Source organism: Arachis ipaensis, chromosome B3, assembly GCF_059453495.1.
Source record: "Arachis ipaensis isolate K30076 ecotype BB chromosome B3, ASM5945349v1, whole genome shotgun sequence".
Taxonomy (NCBI): Eukaryota; Viridiplantae; Streptophyta; class Magnoliopsida; order Fabales; family Fabaceae; genus Arachis; species Arachis ipaensis.
In genome coordinates this window covers 146,340,110-146,354,480 of record NC_142438.1, presented here as the reverse complement: position 1 = coordinate 146,354,480, position 14,371 = coordinate 146,340,110, and the positions used below count along the sequence as shown (strand labels likewise).

The window sequence follows — 14,371 nt, the reverse complement described above, 5'->3', positions numbered from 1 at the left end:
AATTGATTAGTTAGTTAGAGTACCCTTCCCTCATTAAGCAGTTAGACCCTTATATGTTATGTACATGAATATATATCCCATCTGTAACAGAATTAATCAATGAGATCACTCATTTTCTCTCTGCATTTGCATGTTATAACATGGTATCAGAAGTGAATTCTCTTCACGATTCTGCTACACTTTTCTTCTCCTGGTGATTTTTCGGAAAAATTTTTTGATTTTCTTGCCTCTTTTTTCTTCTCCTTCCTTTCTTTTTCAAGATGTTTGCTTCACCGATTCCAATCAAGATGTCCACAATCTTTGAATCGAATCCCTCCCAAGGCAACTTGACCTCTCCGGCACGGTCTTTGCCGATTTCTCAGCCGCTCCAAAAAGACAATTATGGTTCGTGGTGCAGATCGATGCATCTTGCATTGAGTGGCAAACGCAAGATTGGCTTCATTGATGGTTTTTTGCAGAAACCAGATCCAACTGTTCATCTCGTGCTTGCAGAATGCACCAACGACATCGTCACGACGTGGTTGTTAAACTCGATCTCCAAGGACATTGTCACGAGCGTGATCTACGCGGGTTCAACTGCTCTCCTTTGGCAGGACCTGGAGACTCGTTTCTCTCAAAGCAATGCACCTCGTATCTTTGAGCTGAAACGATCTCTCATGTCACTGACCCAAGGCTCTCTCTCTGTTTCACAATATTTCACAAAGTTGAAGATCCTTTGGGAAGAACTCAATACCTTCAAGCCTCTGGTCTCGTGCTCCTGCGGTGGTGTTAAATCGATTCAAACCTACCTCGATCAAGAATATGTCATGCTGTTCCTCATGGGGCTCAATAAAAATTTGGCAAATGTTAGAAGCCAAATCTTGTTATCAGATCCCCTTCCTTCAATTGACAAAGTTTTCTCTCTGGTCTTGCAAGAAGAGAAACAATGTGCACTTACTTCTCCTTAACCTAGCCAGCACATGGTATTCGCAGTCAAGTAGTCTCCGAAGTTCTCTCTGCATCAAAATTCGAAGCCAAAGGGTAAGAAAGATCGTCTAACTTGCTCTCAATGTGGACTCATGGGACACACTGAAGACAAGTGTTATCGCCTTCATGGCTATCCACCAGGCTATCTGCAAAACAAGACTCCCAAGCCTTAGGTGCATCATGTGGCTCAAGTGAATCATGCTCAAGAAGTGCAAGATTCATCAGTCACCTCTCCCTTCTCTCTCATGGCAGCTCAATACAACCAATTGATGGCTCTTCTTCAACCATAGCAAGCTGTTCAAGACATTGAACCTGAGATATGTGCAGGTGAAGTGTTCTCTTCTTGTTACATGAACCAAAAGGCAATTCCAATTGTCTGGATTGTTGATTCAGGTGCTACCACCCACATCACCAACTCCTTTAATTCTCTAATTGAGCCAAAATCATTATCTAACCACTTTGTTGCTTTATCTGATCATACCAAAATCCGTGCATTAGCCATTAGTAATGTTGTCCTCAACCCTCTTTAACACTTGTTAATGTCATATTCATTCCATCCTTTAGAGTCAATTTGATTTCGGTTAGTTCCCTTCTAAAATTGTCAAATTGTAGTGTCCATCTTTCTGACCTATCATTTGTGATATAGAAGAAGAACTCCAAGCAAGTGATTGGCAGAGGTGATGAAGTTGATGATCTGTTTGTTCTACAATCACCACCCTTAATGCATGCTCCCTCTCTTGATGTTGATAATTGTCATTTAGTTTTTTCTGTTAGTAGCTCTACTTGACATGCAAGATTAGGTCATACGTCTGAAAAAGTCTTCAATAGGTTGAATTCTATTTTGTCTTCAACACCCTTAAAATTCAATCACTCCAATTGTGATGTGTGTCCATTAGCCAAACTTAGGCGTTTATCCTTTCAATCAAATAATACCTTTTGTTCTTCCATTTTTGATTTGGTTCATTGTGATATTTGGGGGCCTTATCGTGTCTCTACATATAATAATATGAGATTTTTTCTTACTGTTGTGGATGATCACTCTAGATTCACATGGACCTTCTTGTTGAAACATAAATCTGATGCTGCTAATACTCTTATCAATTTCTTCAATATGGTTGAGACTCAATTTAAGACCAGGGTGAAGCAAATGCGATCGGACAATACAGGTGAACTTTCCCTCACCGAATACCTCAATTCGAAAGGGATAGTGCATCAATTCTTATGTGTCGAAAGGCCTGAGCAGAACTTCGTAGTTGAACGAAAACACCATCATTTGCTCAATGTGGCTCAATCTCTATTCTTCCAATCCAATGCTCCAATTGAATTTTGGGGCGAATGTGTTCTGACTGCCACATTTCTAATCAATAGATTGCCAAGTCCAGCCCTTCAATATAGCTCACTATATGAGAAGTTATTCTCCGAACAGTCAGACTACCATTCTTTACGGGTCTTTGGTTGTCTAGCTCATGCTTCCACCCTCATTTCCAAATAACACAAATTCTCTCCACGTGCAGTGCGCTCAGTTTTCATTGGATATCCTTCTGGCTACAAGGGATATAAGCTCTATGATCCAATCGCTAAGAAGATTTTTATCTCGAGGGACGTTACCTTTGTGGAGTCTGAGTTTTCATTTCAACAATCCTCTAAGACTTCCAGCACCATTGTTGATATCTTTCCTGATGTGGTCATGCCTCTTTTCCTTCCCGATGTGACACCTAGTTCCTCTTCACCTGCCACCAATGTAGAGCCACAACTTCAACAAGTCTCAGCTTCATCTCAGGCGATTCCCACCACTGAGCCTCGCCGAACATCTAGACCATCAAGACCACCTCCGTACCTCAAGGATTATCAATGCCACAATGTTTACCACATGAATTTTAAACATCTCTCTCAACCTCACTGTGCTTTCATTGCCAATGTTGCTGCAATCCCTGAACCTGCCTTCTTCCATCAAGCAGTCAAGTTTCTAGAATGGCGAAGAGCAATGGATGAAGAGCTCCAGGTAGGGGTGGCAAGAGTACCCGAACCCGCGGGTACCCGACCCGCTCGGGGCGGGTTTAAACCTGACCCGAGGGCGGGGCGGGTTTTGATCGGGGCGGGTAGTGTAGCGGGGCGGGGCGGGGTCGGGGTCAGGGTAAACCCGCCCCTACCCATCCCGGAGTACTTAATATATATATATATATATTAGGGTTTGCCTCCAATCCACCAACCATCAGAGATCAGACCTGAGACCCCAAGTCCCTTTGCTCTTCAGCTCAGCCTCTCATCTCCTCTCCGCCATTGCGCCGTCGCTTCGCAGCTCCTTGCCGTCGTTGCAATTCCTTGGCGTCACCACTTAGTCCCACTGCTCCTTACTGTCGCTGCTCACCTCCCGCCTGCCGTCGGCCCGTCGCTGCTCAGCCGCACAACTCCTCGCCCTCGCTGCTCAGTCGCGCAACTCCTCGCCCTCGCTGCTCAGCTCGCACAGCTCCGTAAGTTCCCCTCTCTCTCTCTCTCTCTCTCTCTCTCTCTCTCTCGTGCTCTCTATCTCTCCATCGTTGTGAGATCTAAGTTCTTCTCTTGTTCTTCCACAGATTCATCGCTTGGTCGCTGTCGCTGTGAGCTTGTCCGTCGCTGTTGCATGTGAGCCTGTCACCGAAGCCCTTTTTCTCTGTCTCTAACCACCGGTAAGTCTTTGAGCCCCTCTGTGTTTGCAGATTTGCCATCCCACAGGCATGCTCTACTAGATTTGAAAAATTAAAGTTGTTTTGATTGATGAGAAGTGCATATTTAGTTTTGATAACAATATTTTTGACTGATAAGAAGTGCATGTTTAGTTTTGATTTATCATTTTTATGCATTTTGAATTTTGATTTTAATCTGATTTTGTAATTGTCATTGAGTACTGAATGGACCCCTCAAGATTAGAGTGATTTGGTTTATGAAAGGGAATATGCCCAAGGTGTTCTAATTATGGAGAGAATTGGGCATTTGAAATTAGCAGAATTAGTAATGTGCGGAAGTGTTCTGAATTTTTTTATTATTACAAAAATTAGTAATGCCAATTTGTTGATTAGGTATTTCTAATAAACAAGTAGGTAGACATAGGGTAATTAATAGATTCCAAGTTGTGAAACTCTATGATCTGAGTGTTGAGTGGGAAATTGAGTCTCTAATTTGTATTGTAGGCTTCACCAAGGGCTCTACTGCTCAGTGGCTTTTCTCAAGCAAAGTCTATGCTGTTCCACACTTGATGTCTTTTAAGGTTTCTCAAGATGAGAAGCCTTTTGACTCCACTCTAAAATTCCCTGCTCCTGAACAGGTTTCACACTACCTACCATCTCTCTCACTTTCTCTAAATTCCTCCGAAATTGACAAGTTAGTTCAATATTTAATCTTCTAGAGTTTTAGTTCTATTTTAAAGTCAACTTTGTACTTGAAGAGGACAAATGTTTTCATTCTGCTTATTTACTATATCTGGTATATGAAATGAACTTCACTTCACTTCAGATCTGAACTTAGCTTGATGTTTTTCCGCCCCCAATGTCTTGTGTTTTCAGTTTCCAATCAAGCAATTTCAGTTTCTGTGGGGAATCCATAATGTGCAGCAGTGTTCTGAATTATGATGAAATCAAGAAACAGGGAATAAGCTATAGACATATACAAATAGAAAAAGTTTGTTTGTGGTTATCTAATTTAATTCAATTGGCTTAGCATGTATTCTCATATTCTCATCTAAATATTTCATGTGTTACAATCCTATTATATATAGAACTACAAGGATGGGCCTAATATATGAATGTATGGTTATTGATTTTCAAGTTTCATTCATTATTTCTTATTATTATTATTTTTTAAAAATGTTTTACATTTGGAGAAGCTATGATTAACTTAATCTCCAGATTTTCATAGTCTGCAATGCATTATACAAATTCATTTTGTCCCAAACATGATCATTATGATGATCACGTGAATTCAAGATCACATAGATGGTTGAAAGATTGTGATTAACCTCATCAGTAGCCAACAGTTGATTTAATAGCATCCAATATCTGCATAAAATAAGTGGCAGAACTTGTTATGTATTCTGATTTTTCATTTATGCATTCTGATCTTTATTAAGATATGATTTTAATTTGTTAATTGTTATATCTTTTGATTTTCAGGTTTAAATCTTGATTTGCAAACTTTTAATGATGATGAAGATGTTGAAAGTGATCAAGAATAAGGGTTAAAGATTTTTTTATATCTAATACTATAATTTCTTTATTATGGTGTTAAATTTGTAGTGATCTAACACTTTTTTTTTATTTCAAGTTATTTGAGCTAATGACATTGTATGAATTTTTATGTTTGTATTTTAATTTATCTATGAATTTTAAGTTTTTGTCTTAATTTAGATATGAATATGTAAAAATTAAAATATTTAATTTTTATAGGGGCGGGTAGGGGTGGGGCGGGTACCCGCAGGGGCGGGTTCGGGTACTGCAATTTACTACCCGCGGGTTGTGGCGGGGCGGGTAGTACTTGAGTGACGGGACGGCGGGGCGGGGTCGGGTAGGGTAAAAACCCGCCCCTACCCGCCCCACTGCCACCCCTAGCTCTAGGCCATGGAAGACACAAATACTTGGTCTTTGGTGCCCCTGCCTGCTGGCAAACACACCATTGGATGCAGATGGGTCTACAAAGTCAAATGTAAAGCAGATAGTTCTGTGGACAGATATAAAGCCAAACTCGTTGCAAAAGGATACACCCAACAAGTTGGTATAGACTTCAAGGACACATTTTCACCCGTGGCAAAACTCACCGCTGTTCGATTGCTTCTGTTGTTGGCAGCCATAAACAAATGGTCTTTGCTTCAAATGGATGTAAACAATGCCTTCTTGAATGGGGATTTATTCGAAGAGGTATATATGGACTACCTCTCGGCTACAATTCCAAAAATTCTGCACTTGTATGTAAGTTAAACAAGTCCATTTATGGTTTGAGGCAGGCTTCCCGTCCATGGTTTTGCAAATTCTCTTCAGCTTTGCTTAACCACCACTTCAAACAATCGAGGCATGATTACTCCTTTTTCACCTATGGTAGTGGCGACCAAACAGTCTATCTCCTTGTATACGTAGACGATATTATCCTGGCCAATCCATCTAAGGACATGTTGTACAAGGTGCAGAAGTTATTGGAATCGCTCTTCAAATTGAAGATTCTTGGTGATTTGAAGTATTTTTTGGGTTTGGAATTGGCAAGATCAGATGAGAGAATTGTTCTTAGCCAATGTAAGTACATCCTTAGCATCCTTGAAGACACCAATTTTGCTAAATCTAAGCCTACCTCTTTGCCTAAGGCTTAGTAGCTCAGATGGGGAGTTGCTCAAGGATCCCGCGAGCTATAGAAGGCTTATAGGGAGATTGATGTACCTCACCATCTCGCGCCTGGACATCACCTACGCTGTCTCCACCCTTAGCCAATTTCTGTCCCAACTTCGCACTGCACATCTTCATGCCCTTCATCATTTGCTGCGGTGCATCAGAGGCACCGTAGAGCAAGGCTTACTTTTTTTTGGCAAACTCCAAGAAGAGACTAATGGCTTATGTGGATGTAGATTGGGCAGATTGCCTGGATACTAGACGAAGTGTCACTGGGTTCTGTGTGTTCATTGGAGATTCTCTTATTGCATGGTGATCGAAGAAGCAGACCACAGTCTCCAAATCATCCGCAGAATTTGAGTATCGGGCCATGGCAGCAACTGCTGTTGAACTCACATGGTTGAAAGGCCTCTTGTTTGACTTTCAAGTTGATATTCCCTCTTCTATGCTGTTTTGTGACTCTCAATCTGCTATTCACATAGCATCCAATCCCACTTTTCATGAGAGAACTAAGCACATAGAAATGGACTGCCACTTTGTGCGCGAAAAGGTGGTTGTAGGGTTTATTAAGCTCATTCATGTTCGGACGCAACATCAACTAGCCGATGTGTTCACCAAGCCAGTGGCCCCAACTCAATTCAATAATCTCATTTCCAAGTTTGGCATGATAAATCTTCATCTGCCAACTTGAGGGGGGATATTATGGACCATCTAAGTTAATTAGTCACTAGTCTAACCAATAGTCAGTCACTCATGTAACTTAGTTAGTTAGCTTCTCTGCAATATAATTGATTAGTTAGTTAGAGTACCCTTTCCTCATTAAGCAGTTAGACCCCTGTGTTATGTACATGAATATATATCCCATCTGTAACAGAATTAATCAATGAGATCACTCATTTTCTCTCTGCATTTGCATGTTATAATAGAGTGCTGCTAAAGTTATTGTACAGCTGCCTAAATTTACACTATGACAAGCCAAAAACTTACTTTCATGGTCTTTTAATAAAACAAGCAAACCATTTAACCGTCCTTTGTAACAGAGCTATCAAAATTGAGCTTAATGAAGGAAGGATTTGGAGGGATCCAATGGATTTGTTTTTAGCAAAGCACCTAACTTTTTTTTTGCCTGAGCTATCTCCTCATGCACTGAGTTATACTCTTTAGCTAAATGCACAACCAAATCATAGATCTTATTTTCATCTACTGCATTGTCCCTCTAAAAAATATGCTTGATGCAATGATACCAAAGAGAACATAGGATGCAAGTAAACAACAAGAACTAAGAAATGCCTTGGTAATGGGATTAAGATGATAAATTCTTTAACAACCTGGAAAAGAGTGGTTGACTAAAGAATGTATCAGAACTCAATGAAGCGTCAATGCTCTTCCACGTATTCTTTGCGACTCTGCAGTTGCGAAGGACATGCAGCAAAGGCTCTAAACAAGAACCACAAATATGATAAATATCCTCTTGAGTCATCTGCCTGCTAGCTTGAACCTCATTTGTCAAAAGGGCTTCATTAGCAACTAGCCAAAGAAATGTGCGCTTCTTCTGGACTTCAACTTTTCAAATTCTCAAAAATAAATCAACCCTAAAATTTTCAGGGTAGTTCAAATAAATAGAACACGCTTACTTAATGCTAATTTTACTGTTGGAATTAAGAAGCCACACTACTTGATCATCCCCAAAATTTACTTTTGGAACTTTTAAGGATGAGAAAACTGAGATCCAGTCCTCTCCTAAAACCTCCTCAATTTTACCTAAATCTCATTTATCTTTTGTTGCATATTCACTGACCATGTCATTCAACATATCCTCCAATATATCTGATTGAGCAAAATCTTTAAATTTATTCATGCTTGGGATTCAATAATCTTTCTAAAATTGAGTGCTATCACCATCACTGATTTGTCATATCAAATTTTTTTTAAATAAAAATAACTGCATATGATTTTTTACCATTTATATATAAATATATATTATTTAATTTATTTTTATTACATATTTTACATTTTAATATTTATTTTATACAAATAATTAATTTTTTATATACATCTAACGTAATTTCACTTAAAATACCCTTTCATTTTTATTTGACGATGAAATTTATTTCTAGTATAATTTTATATTTTTGTCATGGTGTGATAAGTATTAGATCCAAATGAAGAATCTTGAAATAACAATTAATAAATTGTTTAATTCTTTAGTAAGTTTAAAGTCACATGTTTAACTTTGGAATCTGTTATTATTAACTTATTATACAATTATCATTATTAGATTAGACCATCTACATTATTATTCATTGAATCAGAGACGAATTTGGAAATTTGTAAAAGAGGAGTCAAAAATTAAAATATTATATAACTAATTATAATATTATATATTTAATAATATATATTTTATTTTAATTAAAAAATATTAATAAGTGATTGTTATATAAAAAGTTATCTTAGTTTTTATCATTTTTTTTATTTTAGATTTGATAAAATATAAATATTATCTATTTTTTAATTAGTTTAGTTTATTGAGTATTATTATGACAATAAATTATATTTTTATATTTTATATTATAAAAAAATATATTATAAAATAATATAAATAAAGTATTTCAATAATTTTGTTATATGTATCTAAAATATATTTGTAAATAAAATATATAAAATTAATTATTTTAATAAATTTATTTAATATGTTATAATTTTAATATCATAAAAAGATAAATTTTAAAATAATTTACTTTTATGCATGTATTATAATATATAAAAAAAAATTAACATCTAATTAGATATCGATGTAATTATAAATATTAAAATATTTTTATACGATAATAGGTGTAAAATTAAAAAATATATTTAAAAAGAGAAAAAAAATTAAATATTAAAAGCATTAAAAATTTATTTAATCAAAAAATAATTAGCAATAATATTTTCTCAATTAAGAATTATTACTTACTTTTGAATTTAATAATTCAATTATTTATATAAGATATATAATTATTTTCTATATTTTTTAATAAAAAATAAAATTATACAATATATAATAATTTTATACACTTAAAATTACTAACATTTTTTTCTAAAAAATTTGGGGAGCCACGGCCTATGCTTGCCCCTTTAAATCCGTCCCTGCATTTAATGCAATCCCTTTTTAAACTCGAAGACTTTAGACCTGTGCACCCTTTGCATATACACACGGTGAATTATTTAATTGGCATAAATGTCATCATGAAAAGAAGATGGAGAAGAAGGGGGGACATTTTGATAATTGACATATGAAAAAGTATAGTGTATTAATATATTATCTGTCAATTTATTATCAACAATAATTAATTATTATATTTTAAATACTTATATAAGAAGACATATTTAGAAAATACATCTATAAAAATATTTCTATTAGATACAGTCATAAAAAAGATATTTTTATTAGATACATTCACAAAGATATTTCCATTAAACACAGTCATAAATAAGAATTGATAGATATTGACAGAAATACTATTGATAATGTACCGAGATTGTTGACATATACGTACGGCATACAAGTAATTGTAATATATATATATATATATATATATATATAATTCCATGTCACCTAATAGATAGGGTGTGAAGTGTGTAGTGTGAAGATCGTTCTTCTCTTTAATGTCTAAACTCTAAAGTATGGTCAATTCTATCATCGTTATGCCTTTCACAACCCTAAATCTTCATTCAACAACAAAACTTCCACCTTATCACCCTTTAGCGCACTTGCCCCGCCTTTCTTGCTCTCAACTATTCACAAGATACAAATCCAAATAACATTGGACACAACATATGAAGAAGAAGATGACGAAGACGATGAAAAAGAGAAAAGTTATTCGGTGTTTTGACCACCCCTATTACCAATATTCTCAGCGTAAGCCGCGGCAGCATGTATGTTCAATAGAAATTTAAGGGCCTTAATTAGCCTAATGTATAATAACTACCCGTGTGCATATAGTGGCATGCTGGAAATTAGGATTCTAAATCATTAGGGAAAAACTCAGGTAGAATTATCTTTACTCAAATATATTAAATAATCTAAAAATTTTCGATACACGATGACAACTGCATATTTATTAATGTAATCCACGTGTCTCAACATTTAGTAATTTATTTAGTCACAAAAATATTTAGTGATTTATCTGTACTTCCATGCATGGTTGGTATATTAAACTTTGAGTGTGGTCTGAATAATTAAGTTAGCAGTAATTTATAATTTTATTTTATTTTTGGTTAATATCTCATATATAGAACTATTAAACTGATTAATCCGGTCTATTTAAATCCGACTCATTTATCATCTTTTCATTTTGATATAAGGTTGAGTTTCTTTGATCACATAAAGAGAATAAAGGAAAGCTAAGGCTTTGGTTCTTATGTTTATTATTAGTGCAAAAAATGCTTAGGAAAATGGTTAAGGAAGTGAGAAGCATCCAACGCGGTCATAACACCTCAAAAATGCTCTTTAGGGTTTCCGTAGTTGGAACTTGGAACCAATCTTTGAAGAGGGATCTACAGATTAACAGATTATGCCAAAGGGGAAGCTCTTTCTTTTCCCTGCATTAATTTCTTTTGTATCTTACTTTTTGTTGTATAGATCTATCAATGCCTGAAAAATATAATATAATGTGTTAGTGCTTTGCACACCCAGAGGTTAAGGTCAATTTTCGTCATCAACAAAAATAGCAAGCGGTTTCATTTGCTTTTCTTTTTTCATCAGAATTGTCTGGTCTAATTATAATTCGGCTCTATGTTTAATTTGTTTGATTTGGTCATGTCTATTTAAACCTTCCATATATTAAGGAAATAATAATTTAAAATTATTTTATGAGAAATATTAGGGTTATCATCATTTATTTTTTGATTATGAATTAGTTATTAATATTTAAAAGTATGGACTAAAGTATGTTGTTGGATTACCAGATTAAAAGAATTTGATTGATAGTTAAAAATAATAATAAAAATAAATAAATTCTGATAGTTTTTTATTTTTTATTTTATTTTAAATTTATAATTTTATATATATGTAATATTTATAATTATATATTTATTATATTTAAAAATATTTATTTATTTATAATAATTAAAAATATAAAATAAAATAGTTTTAGACTATTTTAAATAATTTTTTATTATCTGTTAAATAGTTAGTTATTTTTGTGTGTGTATGTATTAGGTAGCTAATTAATCTGTAAAAAAAGTAATAAAAAATATTATTAAATAAAATAAAATAATTTTAGATTATTATTCCCTTATAATTACTAAAAGATAATAAGTTTGGAAAATGAGAGGAAAGAAGAGATTAGAGTGAAATAAAGATATTGATGCACGGTGATGGTACGGTCGTAGTCATAGACATGCAGTTATCATGTCCTTTGGGTCAAATTACACATACATCTCTCAGTCTCACTCATGACTCATGCCTTCCCATCATAACTACTACTGTACTAGTGATGATTTCACAATAGGATCCGATAAGGAATATTAGGGAACACAATATAGAATCGGTAATCATTTTCTCCAACTCTACTGCACACCAGACTCTGTCTCCAATGCTTTCTGCAAAAAATCAAATAAGTACTATACCCTGCTTTGTAGCATCTTACTACTCTTTACATTTCTTTACTTTTTAAGTTTTTTTAACAAATTTCGTTTGTTTTCTTACGTAAAATTCGAACATGAGATTATTGAAGAGTGTAGAGTGATTAACATAATTCATCAAGTTTATTTACTATATTACTAGTGTTGTTAACTTACCAAAAATAACTACGGCGATGATTTGAGAATATGATGTGGAGTTGTCGGCTTGAAGAACGTAACTACTCTGTCTGTGTGCTGAATTCCAGGATGGGGGATCTTGCAAAAGCTAAAACCCTACCAACGTAGCCTCATGCTCATGCCATGCCTTCATCTTCCGTACAACAAAAGAACAAAATTTGCTCAATAATAAAGACCAATCGAATCATTACCTCAGATTTCTGGGAAGACTGTCCCTGTCAGCTCAAGCACTACCTTTAGCGTGACCAAATCTTGTGCTGTTTATTTTAACTTTTAAGTTTGAATGAAGCAAATACACAACATTTTCCTTTCGTTTCTAGATTAGGAAAAAAAAAATTGAAAATTAACTTGTTTTAACTAATAATTAGTAAATTTTTGTGATTAGTTATATATTATTAATTGGAAAATGACACACAAATGGTCAAGTTAGAATAATATATAGTACATCACTACATTGTTTTGACACATGCCATGAGGTCACGCTGCAGCCTTTCCCTGAGAAGATAAGAGACTACAGACCAATGGAAGAAGAAGCAATGCAAGAATGAATAAAGGGTCTTTATTATTTGTATTTGTAATCCTCATTTAATTAGGCGAGAGAAACGAACTGATTTAATTAATAATATTGATGATATGCATCTGTGTTCATATATAGGGTTGGAACCTGAAATTGAAAAACCCTCTAATTACATATAAGCACAGATATATTAGATATACGCACTCTGAAGCTAGCTAGCTAGTTAGGTTGCATTGATACAGTGATAATTAAAGTTAAAGCCAGAGAGCTCCGGCTTCCTTGAGGAGAGGAATGAGGCTGCCATTGATGTGTGACGCCATCAGAGTCTGGACACCGCCAAGGAACTTGCCGCCCACGAACACGGCGGGGACAGGCTGGAGCGTGCCGGAGAGCTGGTAGAGGGCGGCCTCCATGGCCTGACCGGAGGCATGCTCGTCCAGCTCCACGATGGTGGGGCCCACTCCTAGGCTAAAGAGGAGGCGCTTCACCACCGTGGACATGCAGCAGTCGCTGCAGCTGAAAACCACGACGGCGTTGCTGGATGCCAGCTGTTGCACCATCTCAAAGGCCTTCACCGAAGCCGAAGCTGAAGCCTCCACTTGCATTGCCGATTTCATTACCTGCATACTTATTCTTGCTGGGCTTAATCTAGGGTTTTGAGATTGAAATGTGAGGGGGCTGGGCTCAGGGGCTGTATATATGTATGTGAGAAGATGGAATAAAGGAATGAGATTGATTTGATTTTGTTAGATAAAGAGGGTCACGCGTCTTTTGTACAAGACTGCGTAACCGAATCATGACCTCATCAAATTTCAGACTTGATTACCATGCTACCCATATTCAAGCTTTTATTATTTCTTATGAACCACGTATCAAACATATATACATTATTACTGCATTAATCAATGTTTTAATTCATAAACTCAAATTTCTGTTAACCAACATACATATAGGGCTAAAATCTGTCGTTAAAGAAGTGCAAATTAAATGAACTTATATATACATATATCATGGCAATGAACGAAGGCTAGTCATGATGATGTGATTGAGGAAGTCGAAAACGGGAAACATGCAGGAGGTCATGATCCAGAATGAAAACGAAGAAGCCTTGGTCTTGACCCTTTCCCAGAAAGCCTCGAAACAGTTGTGGTTTCTAGTGGCCAGCATCGCTGCCGAGTGTAAATAAACAGAGGCTGCACGCTTCACAAGCTCATTTCTAATGGCAATGTTTGAATCAAATAACGCTTCATTTCCTCCGTAGAACAACGTTGCATAATGCCTTGTTGGCGGTGAGTTGCACATAACGTCCTTCAAGCTTGTGTATTTTAGGATATTCTCTTCTGATGTGTCCCTAACAATGGAAGGGATTCTACTGGGAAATCTCGGTAATGATGAACGCCCATGACCATCATGACGATTATGCTGATCTTCTGCTGTCTCTGCCTCCATTTTTCTTAACAAAATAATAATCCATATGTCCTTCTCACCTACTTCATGACTCGTACTGGAATATTATATATGCTTGGAGGAGTAATTTTCAGAATGTACAAAAATTAATTCATAGTTTTGAGGCTTGTGTGATTTTTAGGCAGCCTTGGAAAATAGGGTTACAAATAAATAGAGCGATAGAGAGTATTTGGTGGAACGGAACTACTCAGAAAAATTTTAGCCAACTGTTTCCCCAAAATATAGACACCTTTACTATATGTAACGCTTTACTTTCATGACTTTTTCCAATCCA

At 35.7% G+C, this 14,371-nt stretch overlaps 2 protein-coding genes across 2 annotated transcripts; one reads left to right on the top strand and one right to left on the bottom strand.

Annotated features, from left to right (window-relative positions):
* Window positions 1-260: 260 nt before the first annotated feature.
* On the top strand, window positions 261-947 carry LOC107634006 (uncharacterized). The gene has a single exon (XM_016337587.1). It carries the CDS (start codon window positions 261-263, stop codon window positions 945-947), a length of 687 nt encoding a protein of 228 aa, XP_016193073.1.
* An 11,937-nt stretch (window positions 948-12,884) lies between these two features.
* On the bottom strand, window positions 12,885-13,256 carry LOC110270468 (monothiol glutaredoxin-S10-like). The gene has a single exon (XM_021119985.2). The coding sequence runs from the start codon at window positions 13,254-13,256 to the stop codon at window positions 12,885-12,887; it is 372 nt and encodes a 123-aa protein (XP_020975644.1).
* Window positions 13,257-14,371: the final 1,115 nt, after the last annotated feature.